The sequence below is a fragment of the Salminus brasiliensis genome, chromosome 4 (genome assembly GCF_030463535.1).
Source record: "Salminus brasiliensis chromosome 4, fSalBra1.hap2, whole genome shotgun sequence".
NCBI lineage: Eukaryota > Metazoa > Chordata > Actinopteri > Characiformes > Bryconidae > Salminus > Salminus brasiliensis.
Window position 1 is genome coordinate 31,578,424 of NC_132881.1, and position 19,959 is coordinate 31,598,382.

Here is a 19,959-nt window from a genome sequence, read left to right on the forward strand (position 1 = left end):
AACCAGCCATTGCAACAGTTCAGTTAAAACACCTACCATTCCATTTGCCTTTGGGTGTTACAGGTTGATCATCTCTGTAGCAAATAAACAACAAAAAAGAATTATACAAGAAAAAGGCCAACTTGATCCTTTATTTATGGATTATATTGTTTATTGAGTCATTTAAGGTTTATTAAACTTGCGGTAATACTTGACTTAAGTGTTTCGGTAAAAAATCATTGAGTAAAGAAAGCACACTCTTTCTGATACTGTTGGCCTACTGAGTCTCACCTCACAGCTTTGAGTCTGACTTTCCGTGAGGCATTCTCACAGGCCTTTACAGCATCCTCCAGAGTCATTCCGAGGGTGCACTTGCCACTGATGTAGACAATGCGGTCGTTGGGTTGAATGCTGCCCTCCTCACTGGCAGGAGAGTTTGGCACCACTTCCTGAACATAAATTCCCTGCCACTTGCTGCCAATACCCCCTGTCAGCTTGATACCTGTGTAGCAAAAAAACAAAGAACACTTTTAGATATAGATATTGCCATAGAAATAAAATATCCCCTCTGTGCTGCAGTTTCCCAAAGGGCCATTTCAAGTTACACAAATATCCTCTCTGGACACAAATAAAAGTTTAAATTAGACACACCCAAAAGCCATGAAAGGTCAGAGCAATTAGTAGATTAAAGTCTGACAAACCTGTATAAAAAAAAGGGCCTGTCCACGCGTGTCCAGATATTTAAAAAAATTCACTCCCTCCGAAAATATTTCCAGCCACACAAAGACGAAAACGGTTAAATGAGTATGCTAGCACTGTATGTGCAGATAGTACCTCATGAAGGGACCCTTTAAAATACCACAAAGGTTTAATTTTAAATTGCACATTACTTCCTTTGTAGTGTTCTATGCAAGTCATACAGCTTTATATATTTGTAATAGAACCGTATTTACATTAATATATTCTTTTGTTGAAATATGAAATGTGAAATGTTTTATTAGCTCAAATTTATCTGACACCTTAACATTCTAGATTGACTCAATTCTGTGTGCATGTATACACTGTAACACATGGATTAAATGTAATAATAATCTTTTTTAAACACAAATACGAATTCCTTGTAAAGGAATAAGACAAAAAACACATCATTCAGAGCATAATACATATTAAATCACCTGTCTTTGTTGAAAAATTCTGCACCACGCAAAGTTTAAAATTTTGGAAAATACAACTATGAAGTCACCTAGTGTCTCTTTATACTTGCATTTACTACATTTTTCTAATGATTCAACTTACATGTCAACCATGTTACACAAATAAAGCCAAATGAAGCATTAGGAGTCCTGCCCAAAGTAGTGAGTAACACCACTTTTCCTGGGAAAATACACCACACCAATTAAAGTTCTTGGGCAAGATGATATTCCTTGGGCAAATCTACTTTCACCTACCTTGGAAACTCTGGAAAAGAGCATCTTCCAAATGTTATAAATGTAGTGTGAATATAAAATGTTCGTACAATGGTTGATCAGTTGCACATATGACTAAAAAATCCTTGGTAGGTCATCTAAACATTGATTTTCCCACTGACACTGCTAGACAGTGCAATACGTCATTTAAATTGATTAAATAGGAATTTGAAGTGAATTTGGTACACTCAACAGTTTTTCTATATAACTTATGTAGTTCACAATTACACATAAACACAAATCTGTCAACATTCATAAACAAGCATAATGCCTCACCCATTTGTCCAGAAGGGGTCTTGTATATGATGATGTCTTGAAGGCTGTCTGGTGGTGGAGGAGGCAGCAGGTTCTGCACGGCTCTGCCCAGCACCATATGGAGTCTTTTCGAGGAGTACCTTAGGATACTCATGGCCACTTCATCTGTCACATTAGTTACATTATGACCATTCACCTAAAAATCAAAATAGAATTGGAAAAGGCAAGTAAAGTACATATGAGAAGATGAGAAGGAAGACAGACTGGATAACAGTGGATGCAGCTACAAAACAGAGGATTTCTCATATTGTAAATGAGATTTTGGACTGAAGTTCATGATCATTTGCCAAACGTTCTCACACTTGATTCAAAATATGCTCGCTGGAATCATCATTTGATTGTGTTGCTATAAATCACTTCTCTTCAGGCGTGATGTATGCTGCTTTTTTTTACCTGGTCTCGTAGCAACAAACACAAGAGTCTCAAGCTATTTAACTGCCAATGAACCTAAAGGCCACTGCATACCAGACACACTGCACACATGTAACGTGACTGGCAGTCATAGTGGCAGCGCCTTTGTCCACAAACGTTCAACATCATTTAACCCTAACTCTAACCCAGTAGATTCAATCATATAGTACCATATCGTACTACTGTCATTGCAGTGTTCAGACAATGAAAGAGATTAGTACTAATAAATCTAAAGTGATACATTTCATATTTAAAGCATTGTACGTATCTCTGCTTGCAATAGGAGCTTATAGTCCTGCTTGAAAATCATGTGCTACTGTCATGATAAAATTATGTTAAAATGGAACAAAAGTTCAGTATGAAAGTTCAGATTATTCATTACCATGATAAGTCTGTCTCCCGGTCTGAGTCTTCCATCAGCTTTGGCTGGATTATCCAGAATATCCTGTATGTAATAGCAGCCATCCAGTTTACTCCTAGTGACTGTGAACCCAAAACTGCCACTCCACGATTTACTTAGTGTGACGGTCAGCTCAAACTCCTTCAACACATCCTATTTTCAGCACAAAATCATTGCCATTAAACACATAAAACCCACATCTGTATACACTATTAAAGGCAATACAGGAGGCATTGCCCATCCAATAGTGCATATATAGCTTAAAAAATCCATTTTCTGTACCTTTCTAGGGTCTTCGTCATCCTCCTCTTCATCATCCCAGCCATTGTTGGTGCTTGCTTGGGGGTCTGAAGTGGGCTGGGCTGGAGAGGTGGGAGATTGTGCTGTGACTGGTGTGATTTGCGGTGGGCTATGAGGTGGTGGAACAGGTAAAGGAAAAAGTGGAGGCAGTGTGAGAGATGCAGGAGGTGTAAGAATTCTGGAAGAGGCAGTGCTGCAGCTGGGTGGACTAGCTACAGTGGTGGTGATGGTCAGGTACTCTTCATCAGCTAAGATAGCCAGCCCATTAGCCATGAAGCATGCCTTACTCCCATCAAGGTCCTCAGTGAGGTCACTGCAAGCACCAGAGGTTATGAAGTTACTCCACAGGCCATAGAGTATTGACGTTACACAATCTATTGGTAGGTTAGTGAAATTTCACTACAACTGTAATGTCTACTTCTTGTGATTGACATTAAGACTGACTTTCTTCATTTGGGCAGTATTGCTTTGATCGTAGTTTGGCGGAGAACCACATCTTTAGAAATGGCTCCGTAGGAATATCTGTTCTCTGTAGAATGATGTATCTGGCTGTACACAGAATGTGGTGCTGATATAAAGACCTAGTTAACTTAAGCACTGTTAAGTCACACTGATCACTAATGCAAACTTCTAATTTGGTTGCATTATGGGCACGTGAAGATGGCATAAATGATATATTGTACATAAAAGAAGAACCAAGTGTCAATTCACCTGCCAGACTGCGTCTATGTACTATTTCATTCATAAACTTTGAGATCTGCCTTTCTACTGGTCTCCCCAACCAAATTTAACACACCTCATTTAGAAAAACAACAGGCTTCGGAAAATAACCTATATTGTGTCAAATTAGGGCTTGAGTCAAACTCTGCAGGGTAGTAGATCTCCAAGAGAACTGTTGGTCACACCAGATCTGGAAGAGGCATGAAGTATGGGCTGGTACCTGGTATAGGCAGAGCTGTCGATTTTTGAGATGACATCCTCTTTTAGCTCTGGCTGTGAGACTGGAAGATTGGGAGAGTGTTTGGGTGTGTCCGGTACAGGTTTGGGGGTTGTGATGGTGACCACAGCTGGAGTTCCAGGAGTGGCAGTGTTGAGAAGAACTTCCTCCTGAATAACAGCATTCTCCTGTGGACCTCCATCCGGAGACGGAGGCGAGGGTGGAGATAATGAAGTTGAAGGCGTCTTGTCCGGCTCACTGTCCTGGCTCTGGGGCTGTTGGGGTTTGTATACTGCCCACTCTTTCCTCTGGCTTAGTGCCATAGCCTTCTGCTGGAGCAGGTTGCTGAAGTCCGGAGAAATAGATCCCGCTCGCAAGTCTAAAGACCGTGACCTCTGCTCTTTAGCATGGGGTGAGTAAGCACTCTGACAAAGGGAAGAGGTGGGAGAGGAAAATATTCTCCATTAGATCTTTATGACATATTTTACTGGCTATAATTTACAAAAGTGTTAGCATTCATAGATGAGTCCTTACCAAAGAATTGGTTTCCATCTCTGGAAGCTGGCCAGGTGAAGGTCTACAGATTGACAGCCTGACCTCAGATGGAGCTCCCTGCAGTAGCTGCAAAACTCTCTGTTGGTGACACACATATTATTTTGCACTAAGCACCTTAATAAGTTCTTAGAAAGCTAAGGCACCCGAGGCACTTAATTAAGTCTGAAAGTCTGCAATTTCAACTCAACTAAAATAAACTAAAATAAAAAGATTATTAGACAATTTTGAAAACTAACACAACCATTTTCACCACTGCAAGAAAACCTACTTGTGTTGCTTTCCCGTTTAATCAAATATGTAGTATTCCGCAGTATAAAACAGCAAAGAGCTAATTTCTGTGGATTAAAGGTTTAACACTGACGCAGTAGTAAAGGCTAGCCTGACCCGGACTGGCTTTTCCAAATGATGTTAATCCTGCTTCTCTGCCAGACACGACATGATGTAATCAATCTTCAAAAGAGATGGTATACTAATCCTAATGCAAAGCAGGTGGCACTTTCAAAGTCTTTGTGGATTATGCCATAAGTATTTTACCTGATAGTAAAGACCTCGGAGAGGCTCTCCGTTAACTGCAAGGATTACATCTCCCTCCCGCAACAGGCCACACTGCTCAGCCGGCTGCCCAGGGAACAGTCTCCTAATGCGTACCACACTGCCTTCTTCATGGCGCAGGTCACTGATGAGGAAGCTAAAGCCCAAACCACTGAGATTTTTCTTCAGAGTCACCTCCAATGTGTTCTCTAGAAGTCAAAAAAGCAAGAGTAGATGTTTATTACTGACAGGTGATGTTTGATCATATCATGTCATTGCAGGATTAGCTTATTTTCATGTTTTCTGCCAACAACAGCTGGCTTGGTATTACATTGGCAGAATATTGTAATCTGCCATTTGACATAATTATTTAAAGTAAAAAACTAGAATTGAGTTATGCCTCAATAGGTAAGAACAAGGTTAGTTCTAAAAAAGCCTCCATGTTATATCCAATAAAAATGTAAACTTCTACTTAACACTTATTCAAAGCTACATGTGTAGGACAGCTTAGACAGCTAGCACAATGATGCTGTCAGATTCATTTGAAATATCTCACTATGCTGCCTTTCTCTGCTCCTCTCTGAGTCTTACCATCTGACACAAAGCTGTAGTCCTTGTCCCTGACAGACAAGGACGTTTCCATGGTGATGTCTCTCCTGAGGGGGGTGGTGGTGTTCTGTGCACTGAAGGGTGAGTGAGATTTCTGTCTCTCCATGGTGGACGAGGAGCTGGAGGTTTCCAACACCACAGCAGGCTCTCTCTCTAAAAGCAGACTGACCACCTGTAACAAAGCAGCCTCACTATAATCATTCATACACTAATCAGCCATAGCATTAGGACCACTGACAGGTGAAGCAAAAACATTGATTGATCTTCATCTACAGTGGCATCTATCAAGGGTTGGGATATAGTAGGCAGTTAACAGTCACCTAAGGCTCAGACACCTAAGGTTCAGAGATGCTCATTGTTGCTAAAGTCTTTAAAGGCACACTACATACAACAGGTCTTGTAGAGTCCATGTCTCGAATGGTCAAATCTGTTGTGGCGGCATAAGGGGGACCTACTCAGTATTACGTAGGTGGTACTAATGCTGTGGCTGATCGGTGTAAACTGTCACTGTCACAGATTTTTTCCCAAGAATTTGTATGATGCAATAAGTCATAATACAGAACATGTAACTCACAGGAATTTGCTTCCTGACATTCCTTACTGCTATGCTAAATCTGTCACAGCACAGGCCAATGAAAACGTTCTGGTAAATGCAGGAAAGTTACCTAACCAGAGATTAGCAGTGGGGACAAACAAGCTTAAAGTGGCATTCTGTGTCAGTGTGACTACGTACACTTCCACGTCAGCATCCTGTAGCTTCATTAAAGCTTATTAGCATGGACAAAAATAACAATAAATGTCTCTCTCATGTGACAACTGGGGGTGTCCACAGACACACGAGCTGCTGGCATGGTTTATGCCTTCGTAAAGAATTTGATCACCACACTAGTGAGGCCAGTGTCCCTACAGAGAGACACACTAACCTTTGACTTTACCTTCTGCTGCAGCCAAGAACCAAAGCAGATACTTCTCAAGATGACAACAGATGCTACAATTAAACAGACTGCTCTTTTACTGACATAAGCAACGGCAGATTAGAGTGTACAGGGGTCCCCTGTGTGATATACTGCTGTGACATTAGACCTCTAATTTCTGAATCTTTGAAAATTATGTGAGTGCACAGCAATCTGCTTGCTTGCATAGAACCCTACATTTTCAACCACAACTAAATTCCACAGCATGTCCAAATGTTTGTGGACAGCTTGTCTAGTCCCTGTGGAGATGTATCACACATCTTTGGAGCAGATGAACATGAACCTACTGGCACCATGCCTAATGCCAGACCTGAGCTAAAGGGATATAAAGCATTGAGCTGTGGAGCAGTGGAACTGCGTTCTCTGGAATGACAGTGCTCCATCCAATACTTTTGGGATGTGTTGGGGAGTTGGGGATGAGGTGGGGTGGTCTGATCCTGATCTTAATCTCACTAATGCTCTTGTCACTGAACACAATCCACAAATCCTCAAATCCTCACAGCAATGCTCCAAAAAATCTCCAAAATCTAGTAGAAAGTCTTCCATGTTACTCCAACAAAAGGAGGATAAACAATTTCTTGAATTCAACAATGCCTTGGCTGATGGACAGCATTTAGAGTAGGAAGACAACAGTGTAGATGTTGATACCAAAGTATAGGTTTTAACTGATCTGTGCAAGATAATAAACAAAAAAACAGGTTCAATACCTCGCCAGTTTTCTTCAAGCACTCCACCGCTTGCCTGTGGGTGATGCTTCGCAGGTTACAGCCATCCACTTCCAGCAGCCTGTCACCTGTCTCACACACACAGACACACACACACACACACAAAATCACACCATTATCAAGCTGGCAAAGCCACTCACATGTGTCACAGCCAGTCACTAAAGTGCCTTTGTTGCTTGTTAATTATGCATGAATGCAAGATAAACAACACTTATATTAACATATATCAGAACAGCAAAGCATGAACACTGCTGAATTCCTTACATACTGCACACACGTATGTACAAGTATGTAGTGTTTTTTGCATATGTACCAATCTGTATCCGACCATCCTGGTCAGCGGCTCCTCCGGGAACCAAGCTTTTGATATAAATTCCTCCATATCGTATATTGGTGTTGATGCCTCCCTACAAATGAATTACAGAAAAGATGGTATATAGTCTGACACTAATAATAATGTAACAATGTAATATAAACATAATTACAAGGTCTTTACATTACAGTGATGAACACAATCTTACAGCAACACTGATGCCTAGACTGCCGTTGACTTTCTTGAGCTCCACGCAGAACAGTTCACCAGGCCTGAGACTGGAGCTGGAGGAGGACCTAGAGAATGTCTCCTGCAAAGGACAGAAAAAAAACAACATATCTGTCATTCTGATTCACAAACAAATACAGAGTGTAAGACACTGTTTTTTTTTTTACATAAATAAACTGAAATACTCTGATGGTCTGAAAGAGTATGTCATGCCTGTGTATCCAGAATCCGAACGACAGGGACATGTAGCTTTCTTCCCATTTTGGGAGTCAGGATGTTAGACAGAGCCTCCTCCAGCTCCTCCATCACTGGCCTGTACTCAGCATTCAGGGTTGACTGAGAGTCAAAGCCTCTCTCCAGCATCATACTTAGATTACCAGTGGTCAAAGATGTTTTACTATCCCCAAGCTCTTCTGTTCATATGAAAGACAAAAAAGGTTCTGAATTAAACAATGACAGGGATCACTATACAATACAAAACAAACATATTTACTGTAAATAAGTAGTCAAATCTTATATACTAATATTAAAAGGGGAGTTCACCCAAAATTATATCTGACCCCTGTGTGTTTTGGCTGTTTTTTAGATGCAAGCTTTTTGGCTTTTCCTCACCAGTTATTGTGTTGTAATATAAGTTATAATCATGGGTTGATTTATTCATTTATGTACGTTGCGTGCGACTGAGCATGTCCTTTTATGCTGTTCACCTGGCTTGTTAGCCTGCACAGCCACAGATGAATGGCATTAGGGTGGTGTAGGATGGCACTGTGGGCGTTAATTGATTTCTTAATTAAGGTTAATTGGTTAATTAATATATTGCCCTCTATTTCTTTAAACAAAAGTTTGAACTTATACCTTTCAGCAGATCTATGTGTTCCCATCATGATTTGCTTGATTCTCTTGTTTGTTTGCCATGGTGCTGACAGCCGGACAGAATACCCAAAATGTTAATACTGACCTTAACGTCATATAAAATCATATTTAGGAGTCTGCATGTTGGGGCAGCAGATTATGGGTGTAAGAAAATACTGATATATCAAAGTATCGTAATACTATGTTTTGCAATACTGTATCAATTCTCAAAAACACAGTATTGATTTTTGATTAGTACATACAAAGTTTGCTGTCAGGTGTACATGTTTTCTTAGTTTTCTCATGGACTGGAGCATCACAGGGACCATATTTACAGTCTGAAGGTAGGTTTGTTCTTGAGTAATATTCTGAATTCTTATTTGGTAAATTTTCTGCACCCTTTTTTTCAAACATACCTTTGCTCACTGAGTCCAAAAAGGTTCTATTTTAACTTTACAATCATTCTTTTGAACATAGTGAATTTTGTAAAACATTGTACAGTAATGATAATATATGCAAATCTGTCCAATTATAATGGCGACAGTATTTAAAAGATATTTCAAACATACGTTTTGGTTGAGACACTATTAGCTCCACTTCATCTGGGCTGTTCTGCAGGATGGCAGCAGCCGCACTGAATGTCACCCCTTCCAGACTGATCTTATTGAGAGAGATCAGTCGGCCACCTGAATGACAATCAACATAAGACAGGATGTGCGTTAGTGCCATCTCTGGATGTGGGACTGGTAAAGAGGTGTTTTATCTACCTGGCCTGATTCTGCCATCTTTATCAGCTGGTCCGTCAGGTACAATGGAAGCAATGAAGATTCCCAGATCTAACTTCCCAGTGTTGTCTTCGCCAACTATGATAAAACCTGTCATGGTAGGAGAGTGAATATATTATCAGGATTATACTTACAGTCAAAAACAAACGCTCCCCTGCTCTAAGTTAAGCATATACTAAAGCATAAAGCAATAGTATGATGTGTTTTTTTATTTTTTAGGTGAACAGACAGGATGAACATTCCAATAACTTAAGTGTATGAAATGTGTGTATGGAATTTTGTTAAAACTGTCAGGATATATTTCTTTTTGTTGTTGTTCAAATTTTATTTCAGGAAACAAACATATTGGTTGAAAAGGACAGTCATTAACACACATTCACTGGGCTCTTTATTAGGAACTAATACTGGGTAGAGCCCCTATTTGATCTTAAAACAGCTTAAATCCTTTATGGCATGGATTCCACAACATGTTGGAAACATTCCTTTGAAATTATGGTCCAAGCTGACATGACTGTGCCATTAAATTCCTGCAGATTTTTTTCATTCAGAGAATCTCTCATTTTATCACATTCAGGACCAATGTGTAATATGAAATCTAATACATCCCTTACCAAATCCAAGTTTAGGATCCTTCTTCAGTGTCACACAGATGATTTCCCTTTCAGGAGGAGTTCTAACAGGAGTGTCAGCTGTTAAAAACAAATTTCATTCTGTTTAAGAATCAGGCATTAAGAAATCTGCCAGTGTGTACATTGAAAATGAGAGGAAAATTAAGTGACTATTTTTTTACCTCGCATGGATGAGATGGAGTAAGGCTCTGAGTCCTGCTTATGCAAGGATACACTGGACGCTATTCGATAAATTGGAGAAGTGAATGTCTCTGGGGGACTGAGAGAGCATAAGACAAATTACAATGAATATGAGGCAGTGATGATAAAATGTATAAAGATAATATACAGTACAATTTAAATTAACTTGGTTCAGATGTAAAGATCGTTTTGAGGTGTACATCTTTCAGCTTACTTACTTACCAGAAATTGTCCTAATGTAATATTTTATTTGTGAGGAAATTATGCACACAGTTTACAAGTTCACTGCATCACTTTTTAGTGTAAAATAACTGCATCCTATGTTGTCATGTAATTTGCTTTCTGCACCTGCAGCTTTGACTGGGTTTCCTCAGCTTGCTCAGCACTCGTGGTTCAGGAGTGTCGTTTGTTTCTCTCTGCTGTTGAATCTTAGCCGAGAGGTCATCACATGACTTGCTCATGGAATCCATGGGGCCATGGTTCAGACCAACATTATTAAGCACCACTTCTGAACACGACAGCCTCTTTATCTGGCTGTGCCGAGCCCGACATATTGAATATTTTGCAATATTGTCATCTGGGGAAACAAAAAAATAGACTGTGTTAGACATAAAACTAGTTAATTTAAGGAAAGCAACTGTGTTGATGTATAAGTCTTTATTTATGTAAAACTACTTTTGATCAATTGTTCAATGTGAGACATACCATGAACCTCAAACAATTTTGTGCTCCTTCAAAATAAATCTGGCATAACCAAAACTAGGCTAAAAACAGGCAAATCTATGGTGTTGTTGATACTGGAAAGCAGCACATCACCACCAGACTACTAGTTGCTATGCTAACCAGGCCTTACGACAGTGGATTTTTTCCTGTGCCAGTGTCTGCAGAAGGGGAGCATGAAACATGATGAAGGAAAGGGGGTAGAAGCAGACATGGATCTGAGCTATGCTAAAAGCTAATGCTAGTCTTTTAACATCTCTCCATCATTTGCTCCCTCAAAAACAAACTTTGTTTTTATCAGGAAAACTTGAAATGGCCAAAACCAGGGAAGCGTGAGGGTGCACATGCTGGCACATCTGGCAACTCTAGAATATTTAAAGTGTTTTTAATACAGTGTTAAAACTATGCTATGATATGCAGGTTCTGTGAGCTTTGCCTGTGTCTGTGCCATAAACCAGCCAATAAAAGCAGAGCTTATTGTTTGTTTGTTTTTCTTAGGGGTTCCATAAAAGTGTTTCATTCTGAGGCACAATAGCAGGATTTTAATGGGCTTAAACGGCATCTGCATATACCTCAAAGAACCACTTAAAATACTCAAAACACATTCTTTGGTACCTTTAATAAACTTACTGTTAAACAGCAATAAAGCAAAAATAACAGTGTAGTACAGTGAAAGTTGTACCTGAGGCTAAAGTAGTCAGCTGTCGTGAAGTCATCTCACTGTGAAATTTATGCTGGGCAGAGCAGAGGCTCAGGAGATACTGTGCAATCTTGGAGCTCTCAGTTAAAAAGGAGTGCTTTTTCCCACTGGGGCCACATTCTATAGTAAACTTTCGCCGCTACAGGAGAGAAAGTAGAGCAGAGCAGAGCAGACTTCAGACCAAACCAACTACTTCAATTACACTTTATTACCAACTGCTTTATCAGTGCAATTTAAACTTACACTTGTTGAGATACTATCAGTTTCAGACCATTGAAATCTGCGGATTAATATTCGTGCATTGTTTTTGACTTCATAAACCATAATCCCTTTGGCACAAACTCCTAGAGTCAGATCTCCAATGACAGGCTTCCTCTCTCGAGCCACTCGGTGAAACAGCACCCCATATTCAGGCAGCTGTTGTGCAATCTATGAATGCATGGAAGAAGGAAACCAAATTGTATATGTTGTGTATTTTAACATACTTTGGAATTTACTTTGTGAATGTGGGCCCAAACCAAATTAATTACCTTTAAAAACTCCATCTCAGCCTCTTCCGGAAGCATCTGGGCATTATTGGCATGTAATCTTGGCATCTCCTCCCTCAAACAAGGCAACGCAATTTTTTCCATCACTCTTTTTGGGATGTAATGTTCGGTTTGAAAGTAGTTCTTTCCATACACCTGAACAAAACCAATAGCATCACAGGAAAAATCAATGAAGTCTCTGAGTCAACAGAGATCAATAGAAACAGCATCAATAAAAAAAAATCAATCAATAGAAGATCAAAAATAATGTATAATAGCTCAGGGAAGCTAAATATATGTGGATAATATTCCAGTCTACTGAATACACAAATCATTTTAAGTAGTACAGTGTGTGTTTTACCTCAGGCATGTAGTCTCCAAATTCAGCCTGCAGGGCCAGAGCAGCGAGGAATACAGCAGTGTCCTCATTACAGTGCACTCTATCCTCCAAAATATCTCTCCTCAGCTGGAGATAGCACTGGTGACGAGTTAGTCGGTGCCTTTCAAACGAGAATTATTGGTCTTTCCATAACATTTAGTGTAAGCTGCCCTACATTACTGAATGTAATCTAAAGACAATGCAGATTTACAAAGGGAGACTTACAATATGAAGGAGACGTCATCAGCGAAAAATTTAACACGGAGGAAAAGGGTGAATGAAGATGTTGCTAGTTTCTTCCAGGAGTCTGGAGCAACTTTTGAGATCTTTGTTTCATGGTCCAAAAAGAAAAATTCATCATCTAGAGAAGCGACAGAACACAAGGTTACACAGTTAAGCAAACAGTATTGTAATGAAACATTAAAAAGTAAAACCACAAAAGGATGCATTTTGCAAATCTCTACAACTACAAGACCTTACAAAAATTTGCTTTACCATCAATAAAGGCGAGGCCAAAATAAAAGTGTTCCACAAGGTTAGCATGAGCCACAACCATGTCGAAGACGTCTCTCCCTCTGGACTTAATATCACATCTCACCATCACACACTGCTCGTTTGGCATCACCACACTAACTTCTCTCTGTGATAAGCAGGATTTTCCTTTCTTGGACTGTATCAATCAACAGGCAGAGACAAAACGGCAAGAAACAGGTTTGAAGAGGCACTCTGAATCACTGTGAATCATAATAATGCTCTTTGACTTACAGTATATTAAAAATGATAGTTTAAATTATTAAAAATATAGTTTACCACTATAGATCCAGGCAGCTCTAAAATGATTTGAGGCTCGTCCACCATTCTTGCGAACTCTGGCCCTAGACTCTGTGTGATGACCACAATAAACACAAACAAATGATTTTGTACATGAACAAAAACAATTAGAACAAACAATGTAGCAAAACAAACTGTGAAACTCAATGAAAAATAACTATGGTAATAACTAGGAAACACAGTACCTTAGCTTTCCTGTGGGCGAGGTTGACTGAAGACTCACTGACAGTAACAGAGGGGCTGGGAGGTCCTTGTTCGCCCTTGCAGGGGACATGGAGGAACGGACTCTGGGACAGCCAGCTGCTATTACGGCCGCTGTGTCTGGCTCCCTGTGGAATTCTGTCAAAGCAAAGAAGAGAATGGCACTCATCTGGTGTCTCCGAGTAACAGCAGCTACTGCACTGTTAAATCGCAAGTCAGAGCTGCTTACCTGCTCTGAATGCTCTGGTAGGTAGGCATCTGTGATGATCTTTTTTTGAGAGACCAGGTTTTCTGTTGATGGAAACCTCCTTGAAAACAAACCATAACACATTTTACAAATTCTCAGCAATATGTTTTTACTAAGGGAATTCGAAAAAAAAATTACTTAGCCATACATTATGTTGTATAATAACATTCTTAGATAAGTAGCATAAAATAATGTTTTTTTTAAAGTTGCAATAAAATGATACAAAGGTCAAATGAATAAAATAGAATATAAAGACAAATGAATAAAATAGATAGAAGGGAGATGATAAATAAGATACATATTCTAGTAACTTATTGTATATAACATATTTTTATATAAAATATTAATAATAATAAAAACAATAGTACAAACAATATAAAAAGTACAGCTAATAACAAACTATAAAACATGAAATAAACTATAAAAACATGGCTAAACAAGAAAAAATAACATTTCCAGCTGCTGTTTAAAGCCAATAATGGTAGATACCTACATCTTTAATGCATAAAAACACCAGTAGCCTATTCTTTTTGTATTTTATCCTTGGAACATCCAATAGACAAGCAATGTTAATACAATGTTGATACCCCATTTGCAACAAAGACTGTCAACTAAAAAATCTAGATAATTTTTATCTTGCAATTTAAAAACTCTTACACCATCAGTCATCCAGAGAGGTACTATAGCAGGAAAATGCTCTGCTCACCCTGCTTAGGCTCTGAATCCAGTGATAGTCTGCGTCTCTCTGCTGCAGCTCCGCTCCCTTCAGTGTAGCCGTGGTACGCTCCCTGCTTCCCTGTCAAGTCAGGAGTGCAACAGATTATTACTTACAGTGCTTCTACACAGGCTGCCAGAGTGTGACATAGCATGCAGGGCAACATCAGGAATGCTTGTTCTTACTCTGTGTCCAAACACGAGAGCACTACACCAAGGTGTACTTTTAGGCATCTTCGCATATAGGCTGATTATACGTTTTCAGAGGGCTGTAATCCTGTATTCAGTTTAGGGTAAACCTTTAATCCTATTGTGGGCACCACACTATTCTATGGCCACACACAGTGGTGCTCTCCTGTGCACAGGTTGATCAAAGCCTTTACTTTGCAGGGCAAGTTTTAAAGCAAACCAAATCCATGGAATGTGTGCATGGATTACCTTTAAGTAACAGAAGGTGGGCATGGTCAATCTAGTATGAGTCCTTTCTATTAGTTCTGAGTTCATTTGTTAGATATACCTACTTTGTAGCTAGACTCGACGGTGCAGAGTGAGGCAAAACCACAATTAGATTTTAGTGCTTATTTAGTGTAAGTTTGTCAGCAAGAAATACATTTTCTAATATTTAATGCATGACACATACCTGAAATATTCAATTTGGTTTCCATTTATGAACAATTAAACCAAAACACAGTATTACTTTAGGATTAACAATAACAGACTAGATAAAGACTAAATATTAATGTAACCACTGTAAATTCAAGATTTTTTTTACACCAAACCTAGCTTACCAGCATTAATACATAAAAATACAGTGAGTCCAAGAAGTATTTGATCCCTTGCTGATTTTCTTTGTTTGCCCACTAATAAAGACACTATCCTTCTGCACTTTTAATGGTAGATATATTCTAACATGGAGAGACAGAATATCAAGACAAAAATCCAGAATATAATTTTAAAGAATATATTTTAATTAATTTGTATTTCAATGAGGAAAATAAGTATTTGATCCCTCTTGCCAAACACACTCAATACTTAGTGGCAAAGCCTTTGTTTGCAAGCACAGCGGTGAGACGTTTGTTGTAGTTAACCACAAGTTTAGCACACACACCAGGGGGAATTTTGGCCCACTCTTCTTTGCAGATCCTCTCTAAATCATGAAGGTTGGTGGGCTGTCGCTTGGCAACTCTGACCTTCAGCTCCCTCCATAGATTTTCGATCGGATTGAGGTCTGGCGACTGGCTGGGCCACTCCATGACCTTAATGTGATTTTTCTTGAGCCAATCCTTTGTTGCCTTTGCTGTATGTTTAGGGTCGTTATCATGTTGGAAGACCCAACCACGGCCCATTTTCAGATCCCTGGCAGAGGGGAGGAGGTTGTCCCTCAGGATTGTGCGGTACATGGCTCCATCCATCTTCCCAGTGATGCGGTGAAGTAGCCCTGTACCCTTGGCAGAGAAACACCCCCAAAACATTATGCTTCCACCTCCATGCTTGACGGTGGGCACAGTGTTCTTGGGGTCATAGGCAGCATTTTTCTTCCTCCACACATGGCGGGTGGAGTTGAGGCCAAAAAGTTCAATTTTGGTCTCGTCTGACCACAAAACCTTCTCCCAATAACTTGGTTCATCTTTCAAATGATCATTGGCATACTTGAGGCGCGCCTCCACATGTGCTCTCTTCAGCAGGGGTACCTTTCGGGCACTGCAGGATGTGAATCCATTGTTGCGCAAAGTGTTGCCAATTGTTTCCTTGCAAACTGTGGTCCCAGCTGCCTTCAGGTCATTTGCTAACTCCTGCCGAGTGGTTGCAGGACGATTTCTGACTGTTCTCAGCATCATTGCCACCCCACGAGGCGAAATCTTCTTTGGAGCACCGGGCCGAGGTCTGTTGATTGTCATGTTATACTCTTTAAACTTTCTGATAATTGCACCAATAGTTGTTACTTTCACATCCAACACCTTACTAATCTTTTTGTAGCCCATTCCAGCTTTGTGAAGGTCAACAATTCTGACTCTGAGGTCCTGTGACAGCTCTTTGGTTTTACCCATGTTGGAGACTTGAAATCTGTGTGATCTGTCTGATTCTGTGGACAGGTGTTTTTCACACAAGTGATTAGTGAGAACAGGTGGCTTCAGGTCAGGTAACAAGTTGATTGGGAGTGTCTAACTGGTCTGTAAAAGCCAGAACTGCTAATGAATACTAAGGGATCAAATACTTATTTCACTCCATGAAATACAAATCAATTAATATATATTCCTTAGATTTATTTTCTGGATTTTCTTTTTAATATTCTGTCTCTCCATGTAAGAATACATCTACCATTAAAAGTATAGAATGATCATGTCTTTATTAGTGGGCCAACGAAGAAAATCAGCAAGGGATCAAATACTTCTTGGACTCACTGTATATATCTCAAAAGAAATAAAAAAGAAAAGAGCAATTCACAGTATGTTTGGCCGCAAAATAGAAGTGCTAATATGAGAAAGGTTTATACATTTAAATATTTTATTTATGTGACATGCATTTGATGCATATGTGCATAAAAACATTCAAAAGATGGATTGGAAGGCTCTGTTATAACACTGCATTACATCTAACCCCACTGTGTGGAGGCTGGGCTAGCTCTCACTGTTATTGAAAGGCCTGATATGATACTAGGTGTTACAGGCATCAAGAGGATGGTGAAAATTGTTTACAATTAAATTGTGACTTATAAACATCATATTTAATACTCAATATTAGTTACTTTTTACACAACTCATCTGTTCAAATACTGTACAATTACTATTTTCAAATATTTAATATTTAAGTAACACACACAGGTTTGGAATAAATGGTCACATAACAGACAATATGATGTTCTGAGCTGCCTGGTCCATCAGGAAAGTTAATCATAGTGTTGTTTAACTTCTCATTGTCATGTTATGAGTGATGACATTTGGACTCACTAAAGTTTATGCATTAGTACAAGATCAAACACAAATAAGACACAAAAACTAATAATATGCAGATTTATATACCATTACTGACCTCTGTCATCCAATGGCCCACTGTCATCCATTTCTTCAGTCCTGTCTAGTTCTGGTTTAACAGCACAACAAACTCTCACAGACCCCACTGTCATGCAATGGCACAATGAGGCCTTGGGAACTGTTTAGCCCTACAGTGGAAATATCTGTCTGTTTGAACACCAGTGATTTTATTAACAAGCTAAAAGCACTCTTACCATGAAGTCTTTCTCTGATCATCTGACTTCTTCCACTTAGGTGCACTGTGTTCTCAACCAGAGTGGACCGGTCACCCTAGACACACACACCAAAAGCCCATCCATCAGTACCTGCACTGATTCAAATAGAACTGATTTGAGCTGCATTGTCTTTTATGTGAATGAACTATTTTGGGACGTACAGAATCATGGAAGACGTCTTCCACCAGCTGCTTGATAACTTTGTTGGGTGGAGGCAAGAGCGAGGTTTTGTGGTGTGATTCACATGCCTCTAGGATGGTATTGAGGTTTACTCGCCGGTGGGCCATGTCCTCACACATGCTCAGCAGAAGGCAGTTCAGAGAGTCACTCAGCTGAATGGGCTGCATCAGAAAAGGACATTTACAGTTCTGCGGTCACAGCAGAACAACATATTCCCTGATATGCACGTTTCTGAACCTAAAGGAGGCTTACCTGGTTTTGAGGAAGGTGATAGTCCACTGACCAATAAAGAGTCATGCCAAGAGAGTATACAATCATCTGAAATAGAAAAGAACATCTGAATGACATGCTGAATATATGGCCAAGCACATTACCTTCACATCTATTATAATTACATTAATTACAATTATATCCTGGACTATCTGGCCACAATATAATAGTTATCCAATAACATTTATTAAACCAAATTGAATTTATAGTTTTAATCAGTTAAAAAAATTAATAAGAATAAGCAAGTAACATTAAAACAAAGGGGGAAAGAAGAAAAGCATACTGTGACAATTTCTAAATATGCATTTTGTCCACCGCTGCATATATTAGTATAGCACTCGCACTAGTATAGCACAAATATTTAAGCAAAAACAATGATGCCATATATCTTTGTAGGACCCATATTATACAAATTCTTATTATATTATTAGTAGCAATTATATAATTACTACTATTTAACAAGAAATCCCATGTTGTAAAAGTAGAGCTAAATAAAAAAAAAAGTTAATTCCTCTTTATTTCCACTAGATGGCACACTGTGAGCTTCATAGATTTATTCTGAGGTTAAACACTTTATATTTCTGCCAGATCTGAGTCACTGTTTATCTTCATACTACTGTCATAGGTATCTGATTGCTGAAATTAGCTATTTCCTTTCTCTCCTCTTACCCTACCTCACCTCTTAAAAATAGAACAAGCAAACCTGAATCAGGCCTCTTGCTCGAAGGCCTTTGCTTGAAACATCCACAAAATATATTGAAACATAAATGAAATACAGCACATAATAGTGTATTTGGTACACTGGTAAACCAGAAATGAATAAAGGCTAATAAAAAAGTCTTAAAGACTTAATGTAAATACAATAATTACATTGCTATTTTACTGTAAAAATAAAGGAAAATGTTATTAATACACATCACATGTTACACATCTCTGCTGCACATTAGCATCTGACTGCTGTGGCAGGACTGACACTAACCTTCTCCATGGCCAGTTTAGTGGAGATGGTGCGGCCTTGCAGCATCTCTGGAGCAGTAAAAGCACATGCCTCATCTGTCATTGCACAGTTCTTAAACGCTAGCGTGCCAGTTGCAGATAGGAGCAGTGACGCAGGACTAATGATATTGCAGATGTTGTTGTGACCTACATAAAAAAATGGACAGTCACTGAATACTATACTACAACATGACCAGTAAGAGCACTGTTCAGCTCAACTGCTAAGCTATCGGCTTTACCTTTATAGGAAAGATCCAGCAGCGTTTCAGCAGAGCCCAGCAGCAAAGACCAGACTTCATGTTCCTCTAGAGGCCCTCCTCTAGCCTCCAGCACTTCAGCTAGGGTCACGAATGTGCTGCTCATCCTGCAGACTCTCGGGACAGACTCCTGAGGGAGAAGAGGCACAGGAAACTAGCACAGCAAATACAGCCAGGTGGGGATGTGGAAGGTGGAATCACATTTGTGGATGAAACGTGGTGATTACATATCATCATCATTATCATCATCTCTACCCTCAATATGCTTGTATATTACATAAACACTAATATTCTGGTGATTTTCTAGCTCCACTGCTAATACTTTAATAACTAGTTTAATCGATTTAAGGGTTTTATGGGTAATTGCGTCAATCACAACAGCAATTGCCAGCAATCACAACATCACAACATTCTTTAAATATTTAGAGAATACTTGAGAAAAGTTTTTTTTATTATCAACTACCTTTCAGGTACGGTCCGCTTCATTGAATGACTAGGTTT

General features: G+C 39.3%; 1 protein-coding gene across 3 annotated transcripts in view; it reads right to left on the reverse strand.

Annotated features, from left to right (window-relative positions):
- The window catches only part of ptpn20 (protein tyrosine phosphatase non-receptor type 20), a 41,030-nt gene that overhangs the window by 12,192 nt on the left and 8,879 nt on the right, over positions 1-19,959 (reverse strand). For all 3 annotated transcript variants that reach the window (XM_072677998.1, XM_072677997.1, XM_072677999.1), the window contains 33 exons: positions 19,441-19,588; positions 19,185-19,348; positions 18,188-18,253; positions 17,917-18,096; positions 17,735-17,810; positions 14,501-14,590; positions 13,777-13,855; positions 13,532-13,685; positions 13,326-13,397; positions 13,011-13,185; positions 12,741-12,876; positions 12,498-12,636; positions 12,140-12,292; positions 11,853-12,038; positions 11,592-11,748; positions 10,538-10,766; positions 10,171-10,268; positions 9,992-10,069; positions 9,363-9,470; positions 9,165-9,281; positions 7,957-8,156; positions 7,724-7,825; positions 7,516-7,609; positions 7,185-7,270; positions 5,486-5,675; positions 4,898-5,103; positions 4,343-4,441; positions 3,812-4,233; positions 2,854-3,184; positions 2,554-2,724; positions 1,722-1,896; positions 271-481; positions 37-74 (listed from right to left, as the gene is read on the reverse strand). In XM_072677998.1, coding sequence (XP_072534099.1) covers positions 37-74; positions 271-481; positions 1,722-1,896; positions 2,554-2,724; positions 2,854-3,184; positions 3,812-4,233; positions 4,343-4,441; positions 4,898-5,103; positions 5,486-5,675; positions 7,185-7,270; positions 7,516-7,609; positions 7,724-7,825; positions 7,957-8,156; positions 9,165-9,281; positions 9,363-9,470; positions 9,992-10,069; positions 10,171-10,268; positions 10,538-10,766; positions 11,592-11,748; positions 11,853-12,038; positions 12,140-12,292; positions 12,498-12,636; positions 12,741-12,876; positions 13,011-13,185; positions 13,326-13,397; positions 13,532-13,685; positions 13,777-13,855; positions 14,501-14,590; positions 17,735-17,810; positions 17,917-18,096; positions 18,188-18,253; positions 19,185-19,348; positions 19,441-19,564 — 4,906 coding nt within the window. In that variant the 5' untranslated portion in view covers positions 19,565-19,588. The remainder of the gene's footprint in view (positions 1-36; positions 75-270; positions 482-1,721; positions 1,897-2,553; positions 2,725-2,853; positions 3,185-3,811; positions 4,234-4,342; positions 4,442-4,897; positions 5,104-5,485; positions 5,676-7,184; positions 7,271-7,515; positions 7,610-7,723; positions 7,826-7,956; positions 8,157-9,164; positions 9,282-9,362; positions 9,471-9,991; positions 10,070-10,170; positions 10,269-10,537; positions 10,767-11,591; positions 11,749-11,852; positions 12,039-12,139; positions 12,293-12,497; positions 12,637-12,740; positions 12,877-13,010; positions 13,186-13,325; positions 13,398-13,531; positions 13,686-13,776; positions 13,856-14,500; positions 14,591-17,734; positions 17,811-17,916; positions 18,097-18,187; positions 18,254-19,184; positions 19,349-19,440; positions 19,589-19,959) is intronic.